A 25521-nucleotide genomic window follows, 5' to 3' on the forward strand; every position below is an offset into this window, starting at 1 on the left:
GTGGAGTTTTGTGTACGATTCCTGGTTTTGGAAAACCAGCAAAAGCACAGCTTTATCCATCTGAACGTCATAAATTCATGTGTTTCATTGAAGCTTGTCAGAATGGACAAGCACCTATCGGTAATGAAGATATTTGGAAATTTTGCGGCCTGCCAGTGGCTAGGTCGATACCGAGCCTCTTTTTGAAATTATTGAAGCATTTTTTCTGCACGATATGACAGTAAGCTGATGGATGTAACGCAGTGGAAGAGTCTGCGCAGTCAGTACTTTGGTGGAAATCTAAGAAAAAAGAGATTTAATACAGGTTTGAGTAGCTCTGCAGACGGTATAATAATACCAAATCTATTGAGGAGAGTGAAGAATTGGCTTGATGCATTCGATCACATTCGAAGGTAGCTGCACAGCCAGTGTTCATTCATGAACAATCCCGTGTTCATGAACACTTGAGACTCTGATTTGAAGTGAAACGACGCATCTCTTTATTTCGAGCACTTTATCTTACATATTATGTGCTAAACCATTAATCAGAAGAAACCAATATAAAGTATAATTTCCTTGTGTTTCATCACTAATTTTCCCGCCTACACGTGCGTTTTTTGTAGTTCTGTGGTTTTTTTTTTGGCAGGAGAAAAGCAGCTTCTTTTTTCTTCAACAACAAATCATAAAGTAAGCAAAATGCTATGGAGAATAGGAAAAGGATCAAGAATGCTCCGCTTTGAATTCTTAACTGATTAAGAGACCAGTCCCTCTCTATAAATTTCTTGTTGTAGAGGAAGTAGATTATACTTATTTTTGGATTGATGTGATACAAATGCTTTTAAACAGAGTGATTTAAAGGCACCACCCCACGAATCTGAGGTGGTACGGATTTCAGGTGGAGTATTCGTATACGGGATCGTAGATTAAGGAGAGGGGGTGATTCCGTCCATTCCTTCCTAATTGCCGTAAAAAGCGGCCCGGAAGATACGCCTTCGAGCGTTCCGGCGTGCTATTTTCTACAACGAGCTCGATTAGAGCGCGCCAGTCCTGTGCACACGCCGCATATTCCGGCCGTTTTTTACGCCAATTAGCAAGAAATGGACGGCATCACCCTCCTCTGCATAATCTACGACCCCGTATACGAATACTCCACCTGAAATCCGTACCACCTCGAATTTGTGGGGTGATGCCTTTAATAGAGAGCATACGGGCGATGTGCACAGAGAAAGAAAATTCCAAGCATCCTTCGTAAAGCCAACTACACGTATGTTCATGCAAACATTTATCACAAGAAGAATTATTCAAAACATCACGACCAGAAAAAGCAATTTTCCAAAAGATAATGAAAGTCAACGGATTTACAGTGAGTTGGTTAAATGCTCACTCCTAACGAAAACATCACAAAACCCATTGCAGTACCCATGAATTTAGTTTTGTCCATTTACAATGATCTGAACACAAGCTCGTTGTCGTCGTGACCTCTGCACTTTTCCTTGAAGATCTCAAAAGAGCTGTCGAGATCATGTCTTTTACTATTTTTGACAGAGCCTTCTCGAAGAAGCGGCGTAACCGCTGAGGCATTCACGTAGTCATCAACGATGTCCTCTCCTTTCGCAGCATTGATCGTTTCACTAAATTCGCTTCTGAGCTGGTCATCGACCGCCTTTCTCTTTGTGGCGTAGCCGGCGTACTTTTGTCGCTGCTGCTCGAACTGCTGGTATTGTTCCTGTGTTTCACGCTGAGATACTTCGATATTCTCAGCAACTACTCCAAATTTTCCATCAGCTCCCTCATGCTTTGCAATACCAAGTGGGGGCTCTGTTGTCGTTAGAGATTGACTCGCAGGGGAAGCTACAACGTTGTTTGCATCTCTAACAAAACAAAAATGAGAATCAGGAGGAGTTGCACCCATTTGCTGCTCCATATTCATCACATTGAAAACAGTCCTTTCTGTTGCATAGCTCATCATCACCGGGTTCTGGTGAACGTAGCTGACACTTGTAGGCAAAAATGTCTGAAGCGGCTGCTGGAACCCTGCATGAGACACAAAATATTGGTGTGGACCTGCTCCCTGAGGTCCAGGAGGTGCACAGAGCTGACCTGTTCTCGGAATCTCGCCCGCTGTTTCAGACACTTTTGCTCTTCCATTCCTGCGGGCGCGAGTCTTCTGGATTTGAGAAGTGTTCCCATGACCTCCTCCTTGAGCCTCAAGGGCGCAAAGATCACAACGGGACAAGCGATACCGTCTTGCTATCGTGTCGCGACGCATTGACGCTGGCCGCTTCCGTCCGTTTTTGCGGAAGAACAGATTGCATGCACTGAAAATGCTAGATCTACCTATTGTTAGTATATGGGCAGTAGTATGTAAAGTGTATTCAATACACGATGAGTGAATAAAAGATAGCTGCTTCAGTAACTTGCATGCGCTGAGGTATAATAATTATACTATATTTAGAGGAAAAATTGAAGGATCAGAGACAGAACAAGGAACTAGTGCCTTTACGTTACCAATCAGCAGGACCTAGTCAAGACCACGTTCAAGACAAACTGTGCACTACTCGTTACGCTGAACTTTCTTTTTACAAAAATAAATGAAAGAAATCAGAAATCATGATTCTGCGAGTTGAAAGAGAACTATTTTGAAACAATATATATATATATATATATATATATCGCTATTCTACCAGTAGCCATTTTCTCAAACGTAAAAAAACTGACTTCCTTCCACAACCATGTTTCAATATAAGTAAACCTTCAGTGGAAAACAATACTGATGGTCTGTGCAGGATTAATTACAGCATACAGGATGAACTCTAGCACTTATTCAGAATCCATCAACCTGTAGCTATTACGTTGAGCCGAAACGGTGCAATTGGAGACTAGCACTTTTTGTTTCATCAATAAACTCAATTGTAATTACCATTTAACTATACTGCAATCACCGCCGCATTCGAGGATCTTCTCTTTTGATTTGCAACTCTTCGATGCGTTTTGTCCAAACTTTGAGGAGCTGTGAGACCAAGAGATCGGTGACTGTCAGTTTGAGGTCATCAGAAAAGGTTGTATTCAAATTGCACGAGATGGGAGAAAAGGAAGGATTGGAAACTATTTGCCAGTCAAGTTTTGCTGTTTTTTTTTTGTAACTAATGATGTGTGTTTCGAGTTACCATGCACGACGTGGGATGTTGAGAGTCCCCGACGCTCACCTACCGTCACGATGACCAAATTCTGGAGTTGTTGGGTGTAGCTGAGAACTGGGATTGTGCTGTCAGCCAGGAATACAATCACTGCTTTCACCCACAAAGAAACACTTGAAAATTTCTCCGCAAGCGCACTTTGTCGTTAAGGCCTCGTTGATACTGAATGTTGCCACACTAGCGTTGCTCAATTGACACCACTCGCAGAAGATAACAACTCGCAGGAGTCGTTCGTCAATCAAAGTCATTTATTTATTAATTGACTGCACAACATGCACCCTCAAAATTAAAGCTTCCTAAAGGTTTTTCCTATCCACTAAATATGAAGGAGACCGTAAATCGTCCTTTATGCAGAAATTAAAAAGGTTCTACAATTTCTGCCGCAAGAATTTCTGATCAATCTATTACTTTTATGAATTTCCTAAAGAGATTCTGGGCAGCCATCTCACTAAAGTCCACACGGTTGTTCGGCTAGAATGTCCTCCTAATAAATTATAGCTTTCTATCATCCCCAGTAGAATGTGTTTCACAAATGAAAACAGAGACATAGAAACGACAGGCGCATTTATCTAAGTTTAATAGTTGTACAAGCTCCTGGAACGGCGCATACAACTCTGAGTGCCACCTGCGAGTCGTCCCCTGCTTTTACGAAACGCAATCAGCCATCTGATCATACGCTTTGGGAGCGCATGAGCTACATAACGTGCAGTGTTATATGACAAGTCTCACAAGCATTGCAAAAAGGCACTGTCGTCCAGCACACTGCCAGAGCTTAAGCCCTCTGAAAAGCCGAGAGAGCATGGAATCTTTGCTAACAAACATCCGTTTCGTAAGGCTGATCTGTCGATACCTATATATATATATATATATATATATATATATATATATATATATATATATATATATATATATATATATATATATGTATTGGTTTTCCAAGATGATACTCTGATTGATTCTGTGGAAGCTTTCGCAGAATCAATCCATTCGTCGCCATCCCATATTATATTCACGCTATATCCACGCTGAGTGTCCTCAGGTCCTCTTTCACCGCCTCAGTCCAAAACTTCCGTTTTCGGCCAGGTGGCTTAGGTGGAGACAAACTCCTCAAAACTCGTTGAAAAAGGCGGTCTACCGGTGTCCTTATTCTATGACCAAAGAAGCGAAGACGATATACTTTGGCCACTTTTGAGGGCGGTGAAAGACGTTGATATCTTCCACCTGTCATCCGCCGGTATACCACATCAATTTCTGCGTAAATATCTTCATTGTGGCATACTCTAGGCCAAAAGTAGCCAAGTAGCCGTCTAAGCAGCTTTTGTTCTGCGCAATCAAGCCTCTCCATCACCGTAGATTTAGCTGCCCAAGTTTCTGATCCGTACATCATGATGGGGCGAGCTGCAGATAGGTAGACTCGCAGCTTGGCTTCGTTGGTGATGGGAGTCAATCACAGGCATTTCGTTAAGGAGTTGAATGCAAAAGTGGCCTTAGCGCATCTTTGCTGAATATCTTTCTCGTAGCTGCCGCTATTCTTCAGTGTACAGCCCAGGTAGGAGAACTCATCGACGAACTCGATCGATTGTTCCTCCACCCTGATTCCCGTTCGAGGTTTCGAAGAGACCCGCATCTGCTTGCATTTATCAGGGCGTGGACGTAGTCCTCAGGCTGTAGCCAGCTTCGATACAAGGTTGACAACATGTTGAAGTTTCGTACTTTACGCGAATATAATAACATCGTCAGCGTACTCAAGATCGCTCAAGAGGAGTCCTGATGGTGGTAGAATGATATTGGCAGGACACTGATCTACTGTTCTTCTCATAATGTCGTCGATGGCGAAGTTGAACAGGAAGGGTGTTGCCACTGCCCCTTGTCTTACTCCAGTTACCACCTCAAACGGTGTTGTACATCCGGCTGGTGTTCGAACTGAAGCAGCTGTTCGTTGATTCTTGTCATCAAACAAGCGAACGAACTTTCCTGGCACTCCATCGGCGCGGAGCTCATTGAGAAGACGGCCTCGATGAGGAGAGCCGAAAGCGGCTTCAAAGTCCGGAAGCGCTAATTGCACTGGCTTCGAATACCGCTGCCGGATTTCGATCACTCTCCTGACGATGAACACCTTGTCAGTTGTAGATCGGCCAGGATGGAAACTACTCTGTTCGTCGCGCGTTGTTTCTTCGCGATGTTTAATGAGTCGGTCCAGAATAATCCGCTACTACACCTTGTACATAACACGCAGCAAAGTGATTCCTCGATAATTCCTAGGGTCCGTGACGGACAACTTCTCGAAGGGGAATTATGATAGTGTGTCTTCACGAATCAGGTGTCGGTCTATCCATATTGAACGGATGATGTTTGTCATCTCACGAATCCCAGACTGAGAAAGATATCGCAGCATTTCTGCGCTGAACTCGTCGTCTCCACAGAATTTTCCATTCTTCATTTTTTGGATACAGACTAGAACCTCCGATTCAGTTGGTGGCTCCTCGTTAACCACTTATGTCGGCCTATGAACGTGCTCGAGCTCAGGAGCTGATGGTGCCTGCCGATTCAGCAAGGTCTTGAAGTGATTCCTCCAAATTGAAAGCGACACATACAGAATTGTACGTGGATTTTGTTTCTGCAGATGCAAAGGCAAACTTCTTCCGCGGCAATAGAAGCGGAGGCATTTCCCTTGCCCTGGGTGCACTTTGTGAAGGAATCCGCTAGGCTTATTCCTTCCTACTCCAACATGAATAAACACACGTTGGCAAAATTTCGTTCTGAATTCTTCGTCTTTCAGACCAGCCATGTCGATTTTCGGTTGAAGAGACACTCCTCGGTTTCTTTGTGGAACCGTATCTTGAAGCTGAGAAGAACCGGACGGTGGTCAGAGCCGAACGCGACGTCCCAAACAGCCCTATATTACCGGATATCTGACGGAGGAATGTTCTTTGTCAGAAAGTAGTCGAGTTTAAGAGTTCTCATCTCGTCTCTCTTTCGCTTGCGCTGCTCTTCATGCGTTAAAAGACTTTATCCCTGCCAATTGAGCTGATGGCGTCGATGATTCCTCTTCAATGTAGAAGCGAAGATGGGGCCCGTCTGTTCGTATAAGTCGACCAGACGGTCACCATTGTCCGACGTGCGCTCTGCTGGATAATACCATTTTCCTAGCACATCGGATTGCTGTCCGAGACATCTGCGCATTGAGTTCATTGTAGAAGGCGTCCTTACTGTTGTCCTCAGCGATTTCCGTAGGTGCGTGAGCACTTACGATCCAGAGTTTACGTACTCTGCGATCCCGCAGTCGTAAAAAGGCGCATCTAGACGACGTTGAGCCGAATTCCTCCACCAGGTTCTTGTAATCGTTTCTCGCAGTCACCTAATTTGTTCTCATCAGCATCGCCGCAGTATATGATGTTATTTTCGATGCTGATGACGGGCCCTCTCTCATGCGTGTTTCTGCAGTTCAATAAAAGGCATACAGAGATACAGAAGCCTAGACAGGACGGCTTCTTGGAGTTCACTTGATAGTGTTCGGCAGTTCAGCGTTACGAAATGAATGGTTCTTGCCAAAGATTTCATCTTCCTTCTTTCAGGCCCCCTTCAGGCAGTTGACCTTTCAGGTTATGGGCTTTGACGATGTGCTAGACGAGCACCTTTTTGTAATCTATGGGAATCTTTCGCCATGTACGAGTTATATAGCTCGTACGTTCCCAATGCGTACACTCGAACGCCTGATTGCGTTTATTTGAAGCAGGGCCACCACGTGAAGGGTAGCAAGCAATCAGACTCGTATACGCGGTTATATATATATATATATATATATATATACATATATATATGTATATATATATATATTGTCACGTGAACTCCAGAAAGCACCCTTGTCCTATGTTCCTATGTGCTACGATATCTGCATACGCCGTTTGCTGCATTGTAGGAGAAGCGCATCAGAGGATGTCCCGTCATCAGCATCGAAAACTTCAGCAACTACTAAGTGTTCACACACCTAGAGGGAGACCGCTAAAGACTGTCACAAGGACGCGTTTTATGAGGAACTCAATGCGCTAATCCTCAGAATACCCAACTAACTGACGGGTATTTTCGGAACTCATGCGAACACAAAAATAGATCTCGAATAAAACAATCCAATTTATTTGGGAAATTTTATTATCCCACGAATCCCTACCTCTAGCTTTCACCGCGGATTCCCTCACCACGTCAGATCCGTGGTTTGTTGGCTTTAAGAGGAATCATCAACGATTCACCTTATGTAGTGGGGATCGAGCCTTTTAATGTCTGAAAAACAACGCCAGCAGAAAATGACAACTCTTAAATTCAAAAACAACTACGTTTTGAATGGAATATCCTCTTGTCGGATGTCCTAAAATATGCAGCTGCGTGGGATGTCGCTTTCAATTCCACCGCTCAGTTCTTCTGAGCTCCTAGAAAAGGAGCCGAAGAGTTTGACATTGACCGAAAATTGATATAGCAGGTTGGAAGAATACATAAAGAAAATCCGCCAACAGGTGTCGATAAATATTGCAGTGCGAACCAAGGGGAAGCTTAATGACAGTTGTCTTTCAAGTTTTTAGGACGATCCAAAGGAAGCGCTCCCAGTTTTTATGCCAAAGAGGGAGTTCGCCTTTGCATTTTCTGAAACAAGATCCACGTACAATTCCGTATTTGTTGCTCGCACTACTAGCAATCTGGGTATGGAGGAGGGTCTGATAAGGAACCTGCGTCGAAATGTAGACCAATGAACATCAAGAGCGAGAGAATCTGAAAAGGTGTGGAAGGACATGAGTCCGAGAGAAGCCTATGTTCTACCGAGATAGTGCAAAAAAATAAAGAGATGTTCATCTGTTCTCAACATTCCCAATGAAGTCGTTGTCAGTGAGGAAACCTTACCATCCGTGTGGCAAGGTTCTGTGGAAGTATTTTAACGTTTTGCTGAACGAAAAGCGCTATCAGCCCCTGAACTCGAGCATGTGCAACAAACGATGCGCACCGGTCCGCGCGGAACCACCGACCAAATCGGAGGTTCTGGTCTGACTCCAGAAAATGAAGTATGGAATGTCTAGCAGAGACGATGAAATTGAAACAGAGACACAGAAAATTTTTCCTCCATTTGGAATCCGTGAGACGACGAGGGTCATCCATTTAATGTGGAATAACTAAAAGATACCTGACCCAAGGTATGTTATCATAATTTCTTCCCATGAGAAGATATTCGTCACGAAACCCAAGAACTACCGGAAAATATATTTGGTACCTATGTAAAGCGTCAGGAGTGGGTCTTTTTGCAGCGGCTTATCTATCATCGCGAAAAAACCACTTCTGATGAAGCGGCCGGCTTTCACCTTAGTTGGTCTACTGTTGGCAGGGTGTTTACTGTCAGCAGGGATGGGAAGGGTGTAGAGGCATTTTCCAGTATGAACTCCTGCTTTTACTAGAGGATCGTACCGTTGATTTAAAACAGCCCTTCTTCCATCCAAACCTTTCATCCTTCTGAGGTCGATGAATTGGTGCGAGGCTAGTCTTGGAGAGTAGACTTGATACAACAGTTAGCCCTTTTTGCATAGACTAGGCACACTTTCGTAAACTCCAAATGATTCTGAACTGAAGTACACGCGGCAACGCCTACTAAGCGGATAAAGGCCATACACTTTATTATTTATCCTACAACTTCTATAGTCAGTAGAGCGATGGGGATGTGGCAGCGGCACTCAGAGGCACAGTCATCCTTCTTTGACTTCAGAGCAGCTGCTGCCTTCCTGCTCGCCGATGGCATCCCAGGAAAGTTGCTTCGCCTAATCAAAATGAATCAAAACCCAAAAAAAACCATACTACCGAATGAATTTGAACTGTGGACAAGTTATTACTATTATTACTGACAAGTTCTGCTTTGAACTTTTCAAATATCTGCTTGCAGTCCAGCCCATCGTTAACAAATTCAGGCTGCAAGTCTATCTATCCGCAATTGGCCCCATCATGATGGGTTGGATAGCGCAGTCAACACTGATGGAGAAGCGCAAGTAATAACGAGCAATAATATACAAAGAAACTGCCACACTTAGGAGTTAGCAAGAGACGAAATATTTAATAGACTTGATGAGTTACCACGCAACTTCCGTAGAAATAATAACTGACGCGGTGTCGCCACAAATTGCGTTGACGTGTTACGTCCTCAGCGAAGCCTGTCAACGAACCTCTCTCATCTCACACAAAAAAGCAAAAAGCTACTTCAGAAAAACAGAAAAAAGGGTTGGAGGACGTCTGACTTGACTTACTTCACTTAATCGGCGGGCAGGCTTTGTTGTCTGATGCAATTGCCCATATCTTTCCAGACACATGTCGTCCTTGAGTACAATTTTCCCAACCTTCCAAATCTACAGCCAGAGCTCGCAAAGAATCCAATGGACTCCAAATGAGCTGCTCATCGACCCCGACCACCTCAGATCGAAGATGTCAAGTAACGAAGCGGAGAGTTGTTGCCATTGATTCCACGGCTTCTCTTGGAATTTGACCTAGTTGGATTGGGTTTTAGTAGTGCGCTAGACAAGAGCATCTTTTTGCAATATCCAGGTAACTTCCGCCATATGAATGTTCAAGCTTTATAGCTTGTACGTGCCTAGAGCGTAAGCTCGAATTCTTGATTGCAGTTGGTATAAGCAGGGCCACCGCAAGCAGGTAACAGGTACTCGTATACGCTCCCCAGGAGGCCGACACAGTTCATTCGGCGATGACTGCATGAGCACTCTTTTATTTTCGCAACAACAATAAAGTAAGCAACTTTGAAAACGTACTTGCACTCGCTCTTTCCTTCTGCGCTTCTTCTCCATGCACTCGTATTCTTCGTACCACAGTTCGTACACTCCATGTTATCATTTGCAGTGGGCTGAATAAAAAAGAATCACGGCTGAGTTTCCTCACTTAAGGGTTTTTTTTTTGAGATTCCATAAGTTGCCCTTCATGAGGTGTAGCTCCCACAAATACTACACTCACTCCATCGAAGAGCAACGTTCATTCTTTACATTTCTGTTAATTATCTCTGAGTAATGATGAGCAATTCTTGTATGTTTAATTTTGGTATCAGACAAAATAAGATCGACCGAATAATAAATTCAAGAACAGTGGAATCTGGGTACTAGTGAAGACAGGAATGCTAATCTCACAAAGTTAGATAGGCACAAAAATAGTGAGATGAGTGAGCATTCATGATGAAAGAGAATAAATCAGCGCTATGAAGTACAACCAATGTCGAAATAATAGTATAGAAATGCACAGAGCGCTGAAATATTAGGTTGCCGAATATCTGCTCTGAGGTAACACGATTACTTTTTGATGCTATCTATAGTGGTGATGTTCATATTTTTAAGTTAGGAGCTGGAAAAAAAGAAAAGCTCCATCCTTTACTTTCAACTCTGTAACCTGTAACTGCTTCTACCTTTATTCGATCTGTTGCAGGAGGTGGATTCCTAAGTGAAGTTTTTCGAAAACTCTCCTAACGTAAACCTTGCTGTTGAGGCTGCCAATAATGACTTTGTGGAAGGTATAATATTATTCGTAGAGCCATGTAGAAATCCATGTATGAACATCTGACATAGCTCTCTTTCTCATTAGCTTGATATTGGCGTATAAGCGATGTAGGCTATCAAAGTGTCAAAGAAAGCATCGATACATATCTTCTCATTCATAAACGTACTCTATTATTTGAGAAATTTGACGCTCTGTTGACGAAGATATCAATACCATCCCCACAAGCATTCTCGCATCCTCTTAGGAACAGTTCTATTAGTTCATGTCATAGGCGTTCAGTGAGTGTCGTACCGTCTCGATGGGCTTTCCTGGGCTTCATTATCAGCCCTTTACGGTTCGCGTCCGATGCACGCAAACCTGCTTCGCATGCTCTTTACCTTAGTCCCATTCCGTTTAGACGCCCCACATGAGCCTGCAACAAGTGAACTTTGGGGTGCACCCAGATAGCTGGAACTCACTTGTACGAGACCATTTCAAACTTCCTTCTCGCGTTTCAGTTATCTAATTACTTTTGGCCTTTGGTTTTGGGCCGCAAAGCTCAGCCGTATGATTCACGCAAGCAAATCTGTAAATATGTGGCTAACTACATGCCTGCTCTCTCACGGGCAGTTTGCCTCAATCCCTGTACACTACAAACATATATTCCCTCCTTCAAATCAAACTAACTAGGGCAGACGCAAAGAATTTTGCTTCCTGAGCTCGGCCTCCCGTAACATTGGCGTCACGTAGCCCTACACGGCTGCAGCCAAGATTAGTAGGAAGATTTCAGAAACACACCATCGCCAATACCAGGTTTTTCTTACGAATATCGCCGTTGTACAAACGTTCCTAAGCGAATCGGACTATTCATTCCTTAACACAAAGCACGACACTACTTCCTGCTGCTTCTTTCGCTGGCTCACGGAACGATATGTGCATTGATTAGGAAAATAATCGCTTTTTAGAACACCTTTATGACTATCGAGCAAAGGTAAGAGGTCAAAGGGCTTCGCAAAAAAGAAAAGAAAAGGACTGGAAGCGGGGAGAACATCAGTTGACAATTGACTGAAACTGTCTCCACTCAAGCCTACATAAACCTAGAATGACTGCTTCTCAAAACCAAAGTACAAAAACTGCTGCATTGAGGTTGATAGTGAAATCTACTTTCGATTTCAACTCTAATCTCTCGATAACCATATTATCATCTGAGAGAAAACGAGCACTTCATCACAGAGGTTCTGTGTTCCGATTCGTCAGTAAAGCACTGTGCAGTACCAAGTCTTCGCAAGCATGTGCCTACGCGTTCAACTTCAGAACACTTTGAGGTTTGTGAACATGTAAGCAACCTTACAATGACTAGCGGTGCTTAGCCGATGCGTCAAGTCAGTGTTTTTACCCTCGCTTACAAATCTGGTACCAGTACATCGACTAGTTTCAACCAAACTCTTCATTCCTGGAGGGATGAAGAGCTTGGTTGAAACTAGGAGCAGTTTCCAGCCATTGAGAGATTATGCAATGACAGCCGAAACTCTTGCCGGCTGCGCTGCACCCAACCTGTCCCAGCACTGTCGTATCTGAATACTTGAGGAACATACTGCCAGTTGTTGTGAAAACTCTGGCAATGCTCTTCGCACGCTAACACATTTCCTTTAGAATCTATAGACCACAAGTAGTGGGAAACCAGCAAAACCGTGTTGTTGTTCAAGAAGAACGATACACATGACATCGACAGCTATCTTCCAGTCTTTTTAGCGCCTGTCGTTTACAAGTTCTTTGTAAAAGGGATTGAAAAACTCCTAAACGGAATTGAAAGAGTATTAGGCGAAAGAGATCCGTGTTCTTGGGGAAGGATTCGAAAAAAGTTGTGCACTACGCATAGTTCTTCGAAAGTTGCAGTGAGATCACACGGTACAAGATGGAGCTTTATCTCACTTTTGAAACTTCACGATGGTCCCAATTACGACGAATTTAAATCTTCTCGCCTGTGAGAGCCACGTAGTCGCCCCACGCTGCCATTGTTTATGGTGGAGGCAAGTAACACTCACAAATCGTCCTTCATATTCATTACTTTGATAAAGTTAAAGGATAAAGTTTCTGGCGTTAATCAATCCGCTACGTGTGCGCCCCAACGTTAACTTTAAATCAGAATCGTTTGAGGTTTGCGAATGTGTAACTGGCCTATGCAATTATCGACCCCGGAGAGATGAAAAGCTTGGTGAGCACTAGAGCCGATTCGAACTTCCGATCGATCGTGCATGAAGCAGAATCTCTAACCGCTACACTACACCCACCCCTCATTACTTTGATAAGATGGACCATTTCGTAAGTTGCAGAAAAGTACTCGGCATCTCTACAGTTTCTACAGTTTTTTTTTCCTTACTGAGCTCTGCATTTTAAAAGATCGTTTTGAATAGTTTCGAAGAAGAGATTATGACCATTTGAGAGGGATTTGAGATGATTGGGCATTTTCTTGTTACAGAACACATCCATGACTCACTATTTTATCCATGCAAATTTACACGTGCAAGGCTGCTGACGGATCCAGTCGAACCGAGATGTTTGAAAGCGTCGGTTCTTGGAATTCGTTCATGACGTGAGTCTTGATTTTGCCATTCTCGACACGTCATGCATCAAGTACTTGGCCTTTCGACGTTAAAACATACCCCAAATACTGCACATCCATCCCGTCAGACTTGAAGTTTCCTGATCTAATTTTTCTTTGTCTCGAGTAGCCTTAATGAGTTCATACATGAGGAGAAGCATCTATAGCGTAGGCTCTAGAAGATCTCCCGTTGCGATATCTGTGATGACTTCGGCACAAAAGATGGAGGGAAAACTGAATCCTGACATAGTCCAACCGGAACCAAGAATTCCGCCGACGTATCAGAACTTCGTGAGTCGGCGTGGAGGATTTAAACCCAACAGATTAGTTCCTCTGGAGCAGCGTATTGTCGTAAAGTGTGATAAATAACTTAATGCAGACCACGGTTGAACACTTTTTTGAAGTAGAGAAATGCGAGATCCAGTTTTGGCATCTTGGCAAATTCCATGTCGTTCAATGCCCGAAATGCAAGTAATAAAACTGAAATAAGCAACAGAACTTTACCAACTACCCGTTCGTAGATCTGTTGTGAATTGTCATCGTTCTACTACCCTTATTAAGTTGGATGCGGGGCGAAGTAGCGCAGTCGGTGAAGGGTTCCACTGCGACTGCAGCATGACTCTATCGGATGTTTGATTCTGCCCTAGTGCCAGCCAGTACTTTCATCTATTTGGGATCGATAAATTGCTAGGTTTGTGGAAGGATATACCAATGATTTCACACATCGGCTAGCCTCCACAAATCTTTATACAGACTGCACATACGTTCATGAAGCCCAAACAATTTTGGATAGAAGTGAACGCATTCCGAGCAGACTGATTGCTCTCTTGCTTGTGAATAATACCCTACCCCTACCTATTGAAGGGTGGATCCAAACATAGTCAGTTTTGTGATTTGCTGTTCCTAAGTCACCATTGACTTTCCTAACAAAATCTCCATCACACACTCATCGGTCGCTTCTGCAGACAGCATGCTTATTTGTCTTAGCAGCCATAGCCAGCTAAAAGCAGTACACCACTTACTGATCTCTTTGGTTTCTCCTCTAGAACATATCGTGCGTGGTGACACAAAGGTCTGGCAGTTTTTGTCTGAAAACAAATTCTCTGAGAAAAACCGCATTCATATTTCTTCTTCTTGGTCGCAGAGGTCAACCTGTTTCCACTGTACATCTATGCAACTGCACGTGCTTTATGCAACTGTAGATGTATGTAACTACAATAAGTAACACAAGAAATGGGAATACTTGAAGAAAATCAATCTTTAACTTCCTAATAATGTCAAAATTTAAGCCGATCAGTCAGGGATATTGTTTGCATTGAAATGTGCGCAATATTGAAGTGAAAATTAGCAGTATCAAATATTCCCAGAAAGGCTAAATTAGAAATTAGTATAATAATTAATGCAATAATAATGTAATAACATAATTACTATTAGTATTAAATAAACTACTTTCTCTTAGGCATAGAGCGCAAGAATAGGATTATATTGATGCCTGTTGCTTTGTACGTTTTACTCAAGCCAAAATGAACACCTGTTTACCTTCTTTAGGCCTACTCAACAAACAAACGATATGTAAAATTTAAGCCCGAAAGATCGGAAACGATATTGCTGCATTTCTCAAAGACACTTTTTTGTTTTTGTTTGTTTTGTTCGTAGACGTTTGTTCAACAAGAGTGGGGAACTATGTTTCTGTAAACCTGACAGTAAAAATATGCTGATCTACCGTCTTTCCGCACCTACGGAAGCAAACCCGGAGCATATTCGAACATGTTCAAGACAGTCGTAGTGCATCTCTGCCACCCAAAAATATACCAACACCACCGACTTGGTCACGCAGCGCAAGCACTCCAGAGGGCCGACTCTGATGAGACTAATTTCTGTCGGCCTTTCGTTTCTAACGAAAAGAGTAGAAAAATCAAAGTTGCAAACGCGTAGTCTTCTGGATCGCATCAGGGTTGCAGAGATAGCGCCTACGGGTTCACAAAAACAGGTGGTAAGTCAAATCTACGATCGCATAAACCTAACTCCTTGTTATGCGGTAGCTAGAAACCGAGATTACATCTATGCTATCGATTTTCATGCATATGAAGATCCATCAGAGATAAAGGGACTCTACTTTGTATTCGGGATAGAGAACATCTATATGGCTTGGCAAAGTCGACGTGTTAAACATTGCCACTTGAGGCCAATCGCACAGAAGTTCATAAAAGCTAAGACCATCCATCTTACTGTCTCGATCTTTTCGCTCGAATCCAAAATACCGGAACGGAAATACCCAAAATAGTTACGGGAAGGGTAATGTTTGCGTTCCGGTAAACAACCAAAACCCCAAAAATGAAAACAAAGGAAGAATGAATCTCCGCGACAAACCAGCTGACCTTGTACCGCGTACAGCAACTTGTGTTGTGATGAGGTGTTTACGAGAACACATTATATATTTCTGTGAGATTCGAGCCTCTGAATAAAACGAATCCGCCGAAACAATTGGAATAAAATGTCCTTGCAATCTTCATTTTGCGCCCCAGTTGAGGCTAAGGGAATCGCAATACTCAAGCAAAGTCGAAGTTTCTCACCCCTAGTGAACAAAACATTTATCAAGTTGTTAGATCTAGCACCACTGTTCTAGCTCCTCATCTACAGCAAATATTTCGAGAGTTTTGAAAGACGACATTGTTCTTCTGGACGATGCTGAGTTGCGGGGAAAAGTCGATAGTCTCAGGCACCAACGGTCCCGGGAGGAGTAGACAGAAGTTTTCGCTCTTATGTCTGTATGTAAACGTTTTATTTAGTAACACTTGATAATAAGATGTACCAATTTTGAAAGGCCATACCAAAACTTTCTTTTACTAAAAACTAATTGATTGTAGTCTCATCTGATATTTGTTCCGAAACTGTAAGAAGAAAAACACAATGAAAGTGAGGCAGAAAAGAAACCAATTAAATCGGTCATGAACGAGATAAGTCCTGTCGTTAAGAAACCCATAGGCACCTAAGAACTTCCCACCTAGCTTTGTGGAAGTGCACCCATGCTTTTGTTCAGGACCCAGCCACCCATCAGGTTTAGGGTATTGAAACATGTGAAAATTTTTCCATAGTGTTTCATTCTGTATGAGTCCTATTTCGAATTGCAAGTCTAATCTCGTGCGCTTCTCTTGCAACTAATCAGAACTTTTGCACTGTAAACGAGCAATAATGTAAGCGTAAATTCTGGCTAGAATCCCAACAAGAAAGTGGAACTGGTCATGTCACTACGTACTCTCATAAGAAGTCGCATATTGATGTTATAATTATGAGGTTTTATAAACTTACTTTCGTACGCGTCGTCGGCACCTCGTGCAGTGGCGGAACTGAAGCCAATGTGATCGGATAAGTGGGCAGAAATGGAGGGCTGATTGCGATGTAGCTGGAAATCTATTTTTCGTGCGACTACGCTGGATTAGGTGGTAGTCGAACCTAGAACACAGTTTAACTTTTGGACTTAAAGGCAGCATACCACAAATCTGAGCTGGTGCGGATTTCAGGTAGAATATCCGTATACAGGATCGTACGTAATGGAAACGGAAGTAGTTCTACTCATCTCTCCCTGCATCACTGCAAACAGCCGCCTTCAGAATGCTGTTTTGTACGACGCCGTCTATTGCAACGCTCCATCCCTTGCGCCGCCTCCGCTCTGCGATTCGTCGAAAATCAATTCGGACTGCTCCGATAGGCAGTAAGGGCTATGCGTGCAAGGGTAGCGCGCTGCAATAGAAGGCAACGTACAAAACAGCATTCAGAGGCCGGCTGTTTGCAGTGATTCAGGAAAAGATGAGCGGAACCACTCCTGTCTCCATAATCTACGACTCCGTATATGGATACTCCACCTGAAATCCGTACTAACCCCAGATTCGTAGTATGCTGCCTTTAATTAAGCTTATGATGGTGTTTATTATGTTTAAAGATTACTGACAGAACCAATTTTCATCCCAGTCGCTTGAGGTCTATGCTCGAATATCCAGAGTATGTGGAACATTACTATACTCAAATGCATCAAGGGCTAAAATATTTGGATCTTAGGGATAAACACTGAATAGTCTAGTATAATCGCTGCGCATGGAAATTTTTAGACAGCAGTCAAGAAGGGAATACGTTCGATATGTACATCGATTGGTCATAGCAGGCTCCCTCCTGGTCAGTCCCTCAGTAAAGGTTCGAGTTCCACCTAAATCAACATATAAAAAGTCAGAATTTTCATTTATTCTGCAGTGATTCATGTTTAAAACTAATGTTAGAGTTCAAATTAAGGAGTTAACCTTACATTGTCGAAAAAACTGAACACCACTGAAGATTATGATAATCTCAACTGTTGATTGGCAGTTAGACGCTTTTCAGCACAAGTATGTAGTCAATTATTTTGTAAAGTCTCCTACTACTATTTAATATCAGCGATACTACGAAAAGATGGAAAATCTCTGTTAAGGTGTTAGCTGAATAACGTTAGCATTCCAGATACTCGACTAGCTCGATGATTCGAGAGTCCCAAATATGCTCGAGTGTTCGGAAAACTATGAGTTGTGAAATGTTCGGTGAACAACGAAGTCGGACATTCTGGCTTTGTGAAAAATTAAAATTTGGACACTATTTGAGTTTCCAAATATTTGAATAAAATCCTTGATTTTGACACTTTTCACAAAACAAAAAAGAACGTCTCTGAAAATTATCTGAATGATCTGACATACATTAGCAAAGTAACCAAAGTTTGTTAGTTCCCGTCCCTTTCTTTCTTCTGAACTGCAAATGTCTTGATTTATGACTTAATCGGCGGGCTGATATCATCGCCTGACGAGACTACCCGCATCTTCGCCGAGGTGTGCCGTACTTGAACACAGCTCTGCCCAACTTTCTCGATCTTCTGCGAGAGATCAATCCATTCGTCACTATTCCATATTTTGCGAAACCTTACGTCTCGCCTGAACTGCCTATCCACGCCGAGTGTCCTCAAGTCCTCTTTCACCGCCTCAGTCCAAAAATTCCGTTCTCGACCAGGTGGCTTAAGTGGCGACAAACTCCTCAGAACTAGTTGAACAACGCGATCTGCCGGTCTCCTAGTATATGACCAAAAAAGCGAAGACGATTCACTTTAGCCACTTTCGATGGCGGTGCAAAATGTTGATATCTTCCACGTGTCATCCGCCGGTATACCACATCAATTTCTGCGTAAATATCTTCATTGTGGCATACTCTAGGCCAAAAGTAGCCAAGTAGCCGTCTAAGCAGCTTTTGTTCTGCGCAATCAAGCCTCTCCATCACCGTAGATAGAGCTGCCCAAGTTTCCGATCCGTATATCATGATGGGGCGAGCTGCAGATAGGTAGACTCACAGCTTGACATCGTTGGTGATGGAAGTCAACCACAGGCATTTCGTTAAGGAGTTGAATGCAAAAGTGGCCTTAGCGCATCTTTGCTGAATATCTTTCTCGTAGCTGCCGCTATTCTTCAGTGTACAGCCCAGGTAGGAGAACTCATCGACGAACTCGATCGATTGTTCCTCCACCCTGATTCCCGTTCGAGGTTTCGAAGAGACCCGCATCTGCTTGCATTTATCAGGGCGTGGACGTAGTCCTCAGGCTGTAGCCAGCTTCGATACAAGGTTGACAACATGTTGAAGTTTCGTACTTTACGCGAATATAATAACATCGTCAGCGTACTCAAGATCGCTCAAGAGGAGTCCTGATGGTGGTAGAATGATATTGGCAGGACACTGATCTACTGTTCTTCTCATAATGTCGTCGATGGCGAAGTTGAACAGGAAGGGTGTTGCCATTGCCCCTTGTCTTACTCCAGTTACCACCTCAAACGGTGTTGTACATCCGGCTAGTGTTCGAACTGAAACAGCTCTTCGTTGATTCATGTCATCAGACAAGCGAACGAACTTTCCTGGTAATCCATCGGCGCAGGGCGCATTAAGAAGATGGCCTCGATGAGGAGAGTCGAAAGCGCCTTCAAAGTCCGGAAGCGCTAATTGCATTGGCTTTGAATACCGCTGCCGGATTTCGATCACTCTCCTGACGATGAACACTTGGTCAATTGTAGATAGGCCAGGATGAAAGCCAGCCTGCTCGTCGCGCGTTGTTTCTTCGCGATGCTTAATGAGTCGGTCCAGAATAATCCGCTACTACACCTTGTACATAACACGCAGCAAAGAGATTTCTCGATAATTCCTAGGGTCCGTGACGGATAACTTCTCGAAGGGGAATTATGATAGCGCGTGTCCACGAATCAGGTGTCGGTCTATCCATATTGAACGGATGATCTTTGTCATCTCACGAATATCAGACGGAAGAAGATATTTCAGCATTTCTGCGCTAATCTTTTCGTCTCCTCAGAGTTTTCAATTCTTGATTTTTTGGATACAGACCAGAACCTCCGACTCGGTCAATGGCTCCTCGTTAACCACTTATGTCGGCCAATGAACGTGCTCCAGCTCAGGAGCTGATGGTGCCTGCCGGTTCAGCAAGGTCTTGAAGTGATTCCTCCAAATTGAAAAGGTTGCTTTACCGGCAGCCACTCCATTGGCAGTGCTAAGAACAGGAGAACATCTTTTCATTTTACCGCTATGCTCTTCTAGTAAAACATAAGCTTTTTGCGGGTTCTTGTCCTCCCACGTCTTTTCAAACTTCATCGCTCTTGACGTCCACTAGTTATCGCGGTCTTGTTGCAGCTGACGAGTTGCAGCTGACGACGCAACTTCCTTCTAAGACGTTTTTCCTGGTTGAAGTCACCAGTGCTGCGCGCGACACATACATTTTGAATTTGGATTTTGTTTCCGCAGATGCAAAGGCAAACTTCTTCCGCGGCAATAGAACCGGGAGCATTTCCCTCGCGTCGTGGATGCACTTTGTGAAGGAATCCGCCAGGCTTCTTCCTGGTCCGTACTCCAACATGAATAAACACACGTTGGCGGAATTTCGTTCTGAATTCTTCGTCTTTCAGACCAGCCATGTCGATTTTCGGTTGAAGAGACACTCCTCGGTTTCTTTGTGGAACCGTATCTTGAAGCTGGGAAGAACTGGACGGTGGTCAGAGCCGAACGCGACGTCCCAAACAGCTCTATATTACCGGATATCTGACGGAGGAATGTTCTTTGCCAGAAAGTAGTTGAGTTTAAGAGTCCTCATCTCGTCTCTCTTTCGCTTGGGCTGCTCTTCATGCGTTAAAAGACTTTATCCCTGCCAATTGAGCTGATGGCGTCGATGATTCCTCTTCAATGTAGAAGCGAAGATGGGGCCCGTCTGTTCTTATAAGTCGACCAGACGGTCACCATTGTCCGACTGCTGAAAAAAAACCATTTCCCTAGCACATCGGATTGCTTTTCGAGTCCCATCTTCGTATTTGCGCCGATTTCAACAATGACCAACTGTTGACTTGATATTTTAGACATCAATGCATTGAGTTCATTATAGAAGGTGTCCTTACTGTTGTCCTCAGCGGTTTCCGTAGGTGCGTGAGCACTTACGATCCAGAGTTTACGTACTCTGCGATCCCGCAGTCGTACAAAGGCGCATCTAGACGACGTTGAGCCGAATCCTTCCACCAGATTCTTGTAATCGTTCATCACAGCTATCGCGCAGTCACCTACCTTGATCTTATCGGCATCGCCGCAGTATATAGCGTAATTTTCGATGCTGATGACGGGCCCATTTCTCTCATGCGTGTTTTCTGCAGTGCAACAGAAGGCACACAGGGATATCGCAGAAGACTAGATAGGACGGCTTGTTGGAGTTCACTCGATAGTGTTCGGCAGTTCAGCGTGACGAAATGAATGGTTGTTGCCAAAGATTTCATCTCCCTTCTCTCAGGCTCCCTTCAGGAAGTTCAACTTTCAGATTAAGGCCTTTGGCGATGTGCTGGACGAGCACCTTCTTGCAATGTATGCGAATATTTTGCCATGTAAAAGTGTAATAGCTCGTACGTTCCCAATACGTACACTCGAACGCCTGATTGCGTTTAGTTGATGCATGGCCACCACGTGAAGGGTAGCAATCAGACTAGTATACGCGACATCGAACTACACATGATAAAAAATGTATTTTCCCAAACTTCTTAAAATGATTCAGCATTTCTCGGACGTGGGGAAGGTGAATGTTTTTCTACCGTATCATCAACCTCCCAAACTGCGGCGACTTCAGTATTTTCTCATAAAGAAATAAAGAACAGTCAAATATTGCCCCTTTCAAGCAAGGAATACTAACCTGCGCGGAGTAGGTTTAGCTTCTTGAAAACGGCCATCACTAGGAACTGAAAACAAATTGATTTCGATAATTCTTTCATTTTCAACCTGTTTCAGTGTTGTTGTTGTTGTTCTAATTGTTTTCCTAAGCACTGATTTTGCCTCCTTTTCAAAGTTCCGCCGCTAAGCGTTGCTCCTTGTTCCAGCTTTTACTTCACATGCAAAACAATTTTTGTCATTCGTCAATATAAAGAAGAACCACAGCCGTTTAATCAAGATCTCAACAGCAAGAAGCGACTTATCCAACAGCCCCATCTAATCAAAATTAAGCACACAAGCCGGTCAAGGCGTTCTGATAGTGAAATATGGTGTAAGCAGTTGACGTATCGTTAGAGAGCTTAGGGGAGTGAAAGTCTGAAAAGTGAAATGTTGACTGTGGGATCACAGAGAGCGCAGTATAGAACAGCACGGAATCACGACATTTGACAGAACTATAAATACGCATTTATTTTAACAAATGCTCGAGGGAGCCTATATGAGGAAACTACTTCGAAATCAAAAGTTGTCGATTTTTCAGGCTGGAGATTGTTCCACTCCGAGATCATGATGGTACGATGTTGCTGACCACAGATGTACACTTACCAGCGATAATGATCTCGGGCAGCTGTCGAGCAGCTAGTTCTCTCTTTCTTCACTTACTTATCACAGTATATACATATGCCGACGAACTTCTGAATTTTTCCAGCTGTTTAAGATAATTTAAGCTATGTTTCCGTCTGTCAAATATCCGTCAAACGTCTGTCAAATCTCTTGCATCTTCGCATAGTTATGAAGAGCCGGCGAAGCTTTCAGCATGCACAATTAAAATAAAATTAAAGAATATGAAATAAAACATATACCACAAAAGTATATTGAATGAATTAAATTTAGCATCTTAAAACTACCCACCTCAGAAACATACTATGTCTAGCAGCTAAAGCTTTAAGCTTTGCTACTGATTTAAATTTATTAGAAACGCAAAAGGTAAAAGATAAAACATAAAGTGCATTGCGTCGATCAAGCAATATAGGGATGCGCCGGCGCGTTCGACTTCAACTCAGAGTTTTTTTGTTTATGAACGCATGTGACGTCTTTATAGTGATTTGTGGAGGTTAGCCCATGAGCGAGCTCATTTCTTTTATTCTCCCAGGTAAGCCTGGTACCAATTTGTCGACCCCAAAGGGATGGAAGGCTTGGCTGGGACTACTGCAGATTCGAACCTCTGATCGATCGTGCGGTCACAGCTGAACCTCTACCCGACTGCGCTACACTGCCCCAGACAAAAGATATGGGTTCACATATGCCACAATTTGAGAAGAGCAGAAACATACCTGTCATGCTATTCGGGGAAGTTCGAGCAGGTTTAACATCGGTGGACACAACCTCTTCAAATTCTTTCGACTCCACTAAAAAGAAAGGAGATTCAACCTTAACTGATTCATTGGCATGCCTTGTTATCTCCGCCAATTCCTCAGAACTAGTACCATGACTTCGAAAATTGCTGTTACTTCGTTTTCAAATGTGACTTTCGCATTGCATCGACGAGCTGCTTGTGTATAGAAAAGCACATTTTCATATTTTATTCAGGTACAACGCAGAGCGAAACGGCGTAGAGAACGAGTCGCCCTGACGCGTTTGGATTGGATGCACATCAACGAATAGTGAGTGAGTCGTAGTGTTTTCATGTGAACTTGGGAAATGACGCGAAGAGCTAGCGCGCGGCAAAAAGTATGTATCCACAACCTATATCCACAATCTAAATCTAAATCTTCCCTTGATCAAAAAGAGAGGATGGGAATTACTTGCATAGAAAATTTTTTTAAAATGCATTTATATATTTTGGAAATCATATCCGTTCGTTAATAAAATAATGTCTTTCTAAATCGGTTTCGATGTCCCCTGAACAATACCATATCATAAACCATACTATAAACCTTCAAGTTTCCGGTGCAGCTGCGACCTCCAACAATTCCCACATCATTGTCTTTATTTTGGTCTGCCGTTTCATCTTATCTACGAAAAATCGTTCAAATATGAAACTTCCGGAAAAAAAACGAAAGAAATTGAGACTCTACATAAAGTTTGCTTGTAAGCTAATATAAAAGAAGGGAAGAATGAAAGAGTTTCGTACAAGCGGTACGCGATTTAGAAATGCGAGTGAAAATGAAATTATCCTGCTTTGACTTGTTAGGTGGGAACCACTCCCTTGGAGATCCCCTCCCAGTGGTCTTCCCTTTCAAATATGAAACTTCCAATTTGAAAGAACATACAGTAAAAGTTCGTCTCAGCTGTGTCCGAACAATCCACGATACGACGTTCAAAAATTATTCAACTTACTGAATTATTCTACCTTCTTGCACACTTGTCATAAAAAGAGGCGTTATCGCACACACCAATTTAGTCTGCTTTCTGTACTAGTTCTAGCTAGAATTGCTCATATTGTTACCTATATTTGGAGCTCCTCACATCGCCTACTGATGCTCGACACTGAAAAACTCTCGATTTCAAACCAAATAATGTTGCTGCTGAGTTTCGCTGGTGATAACAATGAGTAGATACTTGCGACTGCGACTAACAACATGATATCATTGTTCATGGGTGCGTTTTTATCACTATCTATTCACGATTCAAATCTTGTCAGACATGAAGACACAACGCAAGTTGTCGTTGCCAACAGCGGCTAAGAATATCCACCTTTTATAGCAGCCGTTACGTAGCCTTCTATTTATTGGCGGTTGGCACGCAGCGATTTTGGAGATAATCGAAATCAGCGTTCACGGAAATTTTTGATTATGCATCTCTTGGGAAACAAATAAGAATCAGGATTATGTTTGCAAGTATTACAGCAGAAACGAGAAGAATCCCCACACATCCAGAAATCACATGGATCAGACAGACGAGACAACACAGCATTCAATACGCACTCACACGAATGACGAATTGAAAACTCTCAACGTAGGTGAATTATGAAAACATTCAAAGAAGCAATTCTTTAACTAGAATGAGTGAATCAGTCTGGTTTTCTCGCTTTCCTTCATCATTTGAAAGAATGTAAAAAGTTTCATCGTCGATTAAATTGATTAGCCTACTGGTCCTAATCTGTCTTGTTTTTCAATTTGTGGATGATGTTTACGTTTACCTGCAAAGCTTCTAAATTACGCTCTGCACCGTATGTGCTCCTGGAGAGAACAGAACGACAGTCGAAAATTTTTGCGAAAGCTGTTTTTGAGAAGTTGCATTTGCAGAGCTAGAAAATTTGGACATGCTGCCCCTCTGGTGACGCAGCATAATATACTGTGCAGTAAAAAATTGGATTGGCGCATTGGTTTAGTTAGCACAACGTTGATTTTTTTCTAGATATTTGGATCCAGTTGCCTCCTTGTCTAGGTAATGCTTGTGGGTTTTCGACAAGAAAATAGACAGCAAGTAGAAGCAAGCTTGGTGCTTTCATTTGTGTGAACACAAGAAGAAGGGAAAATTCTCACCTGCTTCTGATGACTTCATATCAATACGCAACAAGGCGACAACTGAGAGACGACCGAATTGAGTCGACGTAAGTGGCGGATAGAAGGAATGCAAAGCAACATCACTTTCTTTGATTTTCCGGAATAACAAGTACGAACATAGGAGAGTGAGGTGGAGATTCGCGTTAGACACGTCGACTTCGAAAGCTTTCCGTAGATCGCAGCCGATGCAGGTCATTCGCAAATCAAGGCAAGCCACCGGAAATTATTCGCACCATAATTCTTATAACCTTGATCCGAACAATTGGTTCTATCTCAGAACTGTACTTTTTTGCCTCTTTGAAATGATTAGAATTGTATTGTGCAATTTATTTTCATCCACGCGGTAACCGATGCAAAACTCACCAAGAACACCCTTTTAAATTCGTTTGAACGAAACGGATGCTACGCTTTTGCCTCACGCTTTTATTTCTATTAAATAAACGCTGAATTGTGAGTAGGACAAAGCCAAAGAGAAAGAGAGAAAGAGTAA

General features: G+C 42.9%; 3 protein-coding genes across 4 annotated transcripts; all 3 read right to left on the reverse strand.

The window, feature by feature from the left end:
• Nucleotides 1-1420: 1420 nt before the first annotated feature.
• RB195_010186 (uncharacterized protein) lies at nt 1421-25227 on the reverse strand (the record flags this gene model as incomplete). Of its 2 annotated transcripts, XM_064191066.1 has the most annotated exons (9): nt 1421-1830; nt 1888-2013; nt 2080-2297; nt 9965-10056; nt 14301-14366; nt 16588-16681; nt 21509-21554; nt 22857-22931; nt 25011-25227. In XM_064191066.1, the coding sequence occupies 9 exons, from the start codon at nt 25225-25227 to the stop codon at nt 1421-1423; spliced, it is 1344 nt and encodes a 447-aa protein (XP_064048648.1). The 2 variants fall into 2 exon arrangements, with proteins under 2 accessions (XP_064048648.1, XP_064048649.1); XM_064191065.1 differs by having other exon boundaries at nt 1421-2297.
• On the reverse strand, nt 4186-4560 carry RB195_010187 (uncharacterized protein; the record flags this gene model as incomplete). The annotated part of the gene is made up of 1 exon (XM_064191067.1): nt 4186-4560. One exon carries the CDS (start codon nt 4558-4560, stop codon nt 4186-4188), a length of 375 nt encoding a protein of 124 aa, XP_064048650.1.
• RB195_010188 (uncharacterized protein) lies at nt 4891-6368 on the reverse strand (the record flags this gene model as incomplete). The annotated part of the gene is made up of 2 exons (XM_064191068.1): nt 4891-5348; nt 6284-6368. 2 exons carry the CDS (start codon nt 6366-6368, stop codon nt 4891-4893), a joined length of 543 nt encoding a protein of 180 aa, XP_064048651.1.
• Nucleotides 25228-25521: the final 294 nt, after the last annotated feature.

The sequence above is a fragment of the Necator americanus genome, chromosome III (assembly GCF_031761385.1).
Source record: "Necator americanus strain Aroian chromosome III, whole genome shotgun sequence".
Classification (NCBI taxonomy): domain Eukaryota; kingdom Metazoa; phylum Nematoda; class Chromadorea; order Rhabditida; family Ancylostomatidae; genus Necator; species Necator americanus.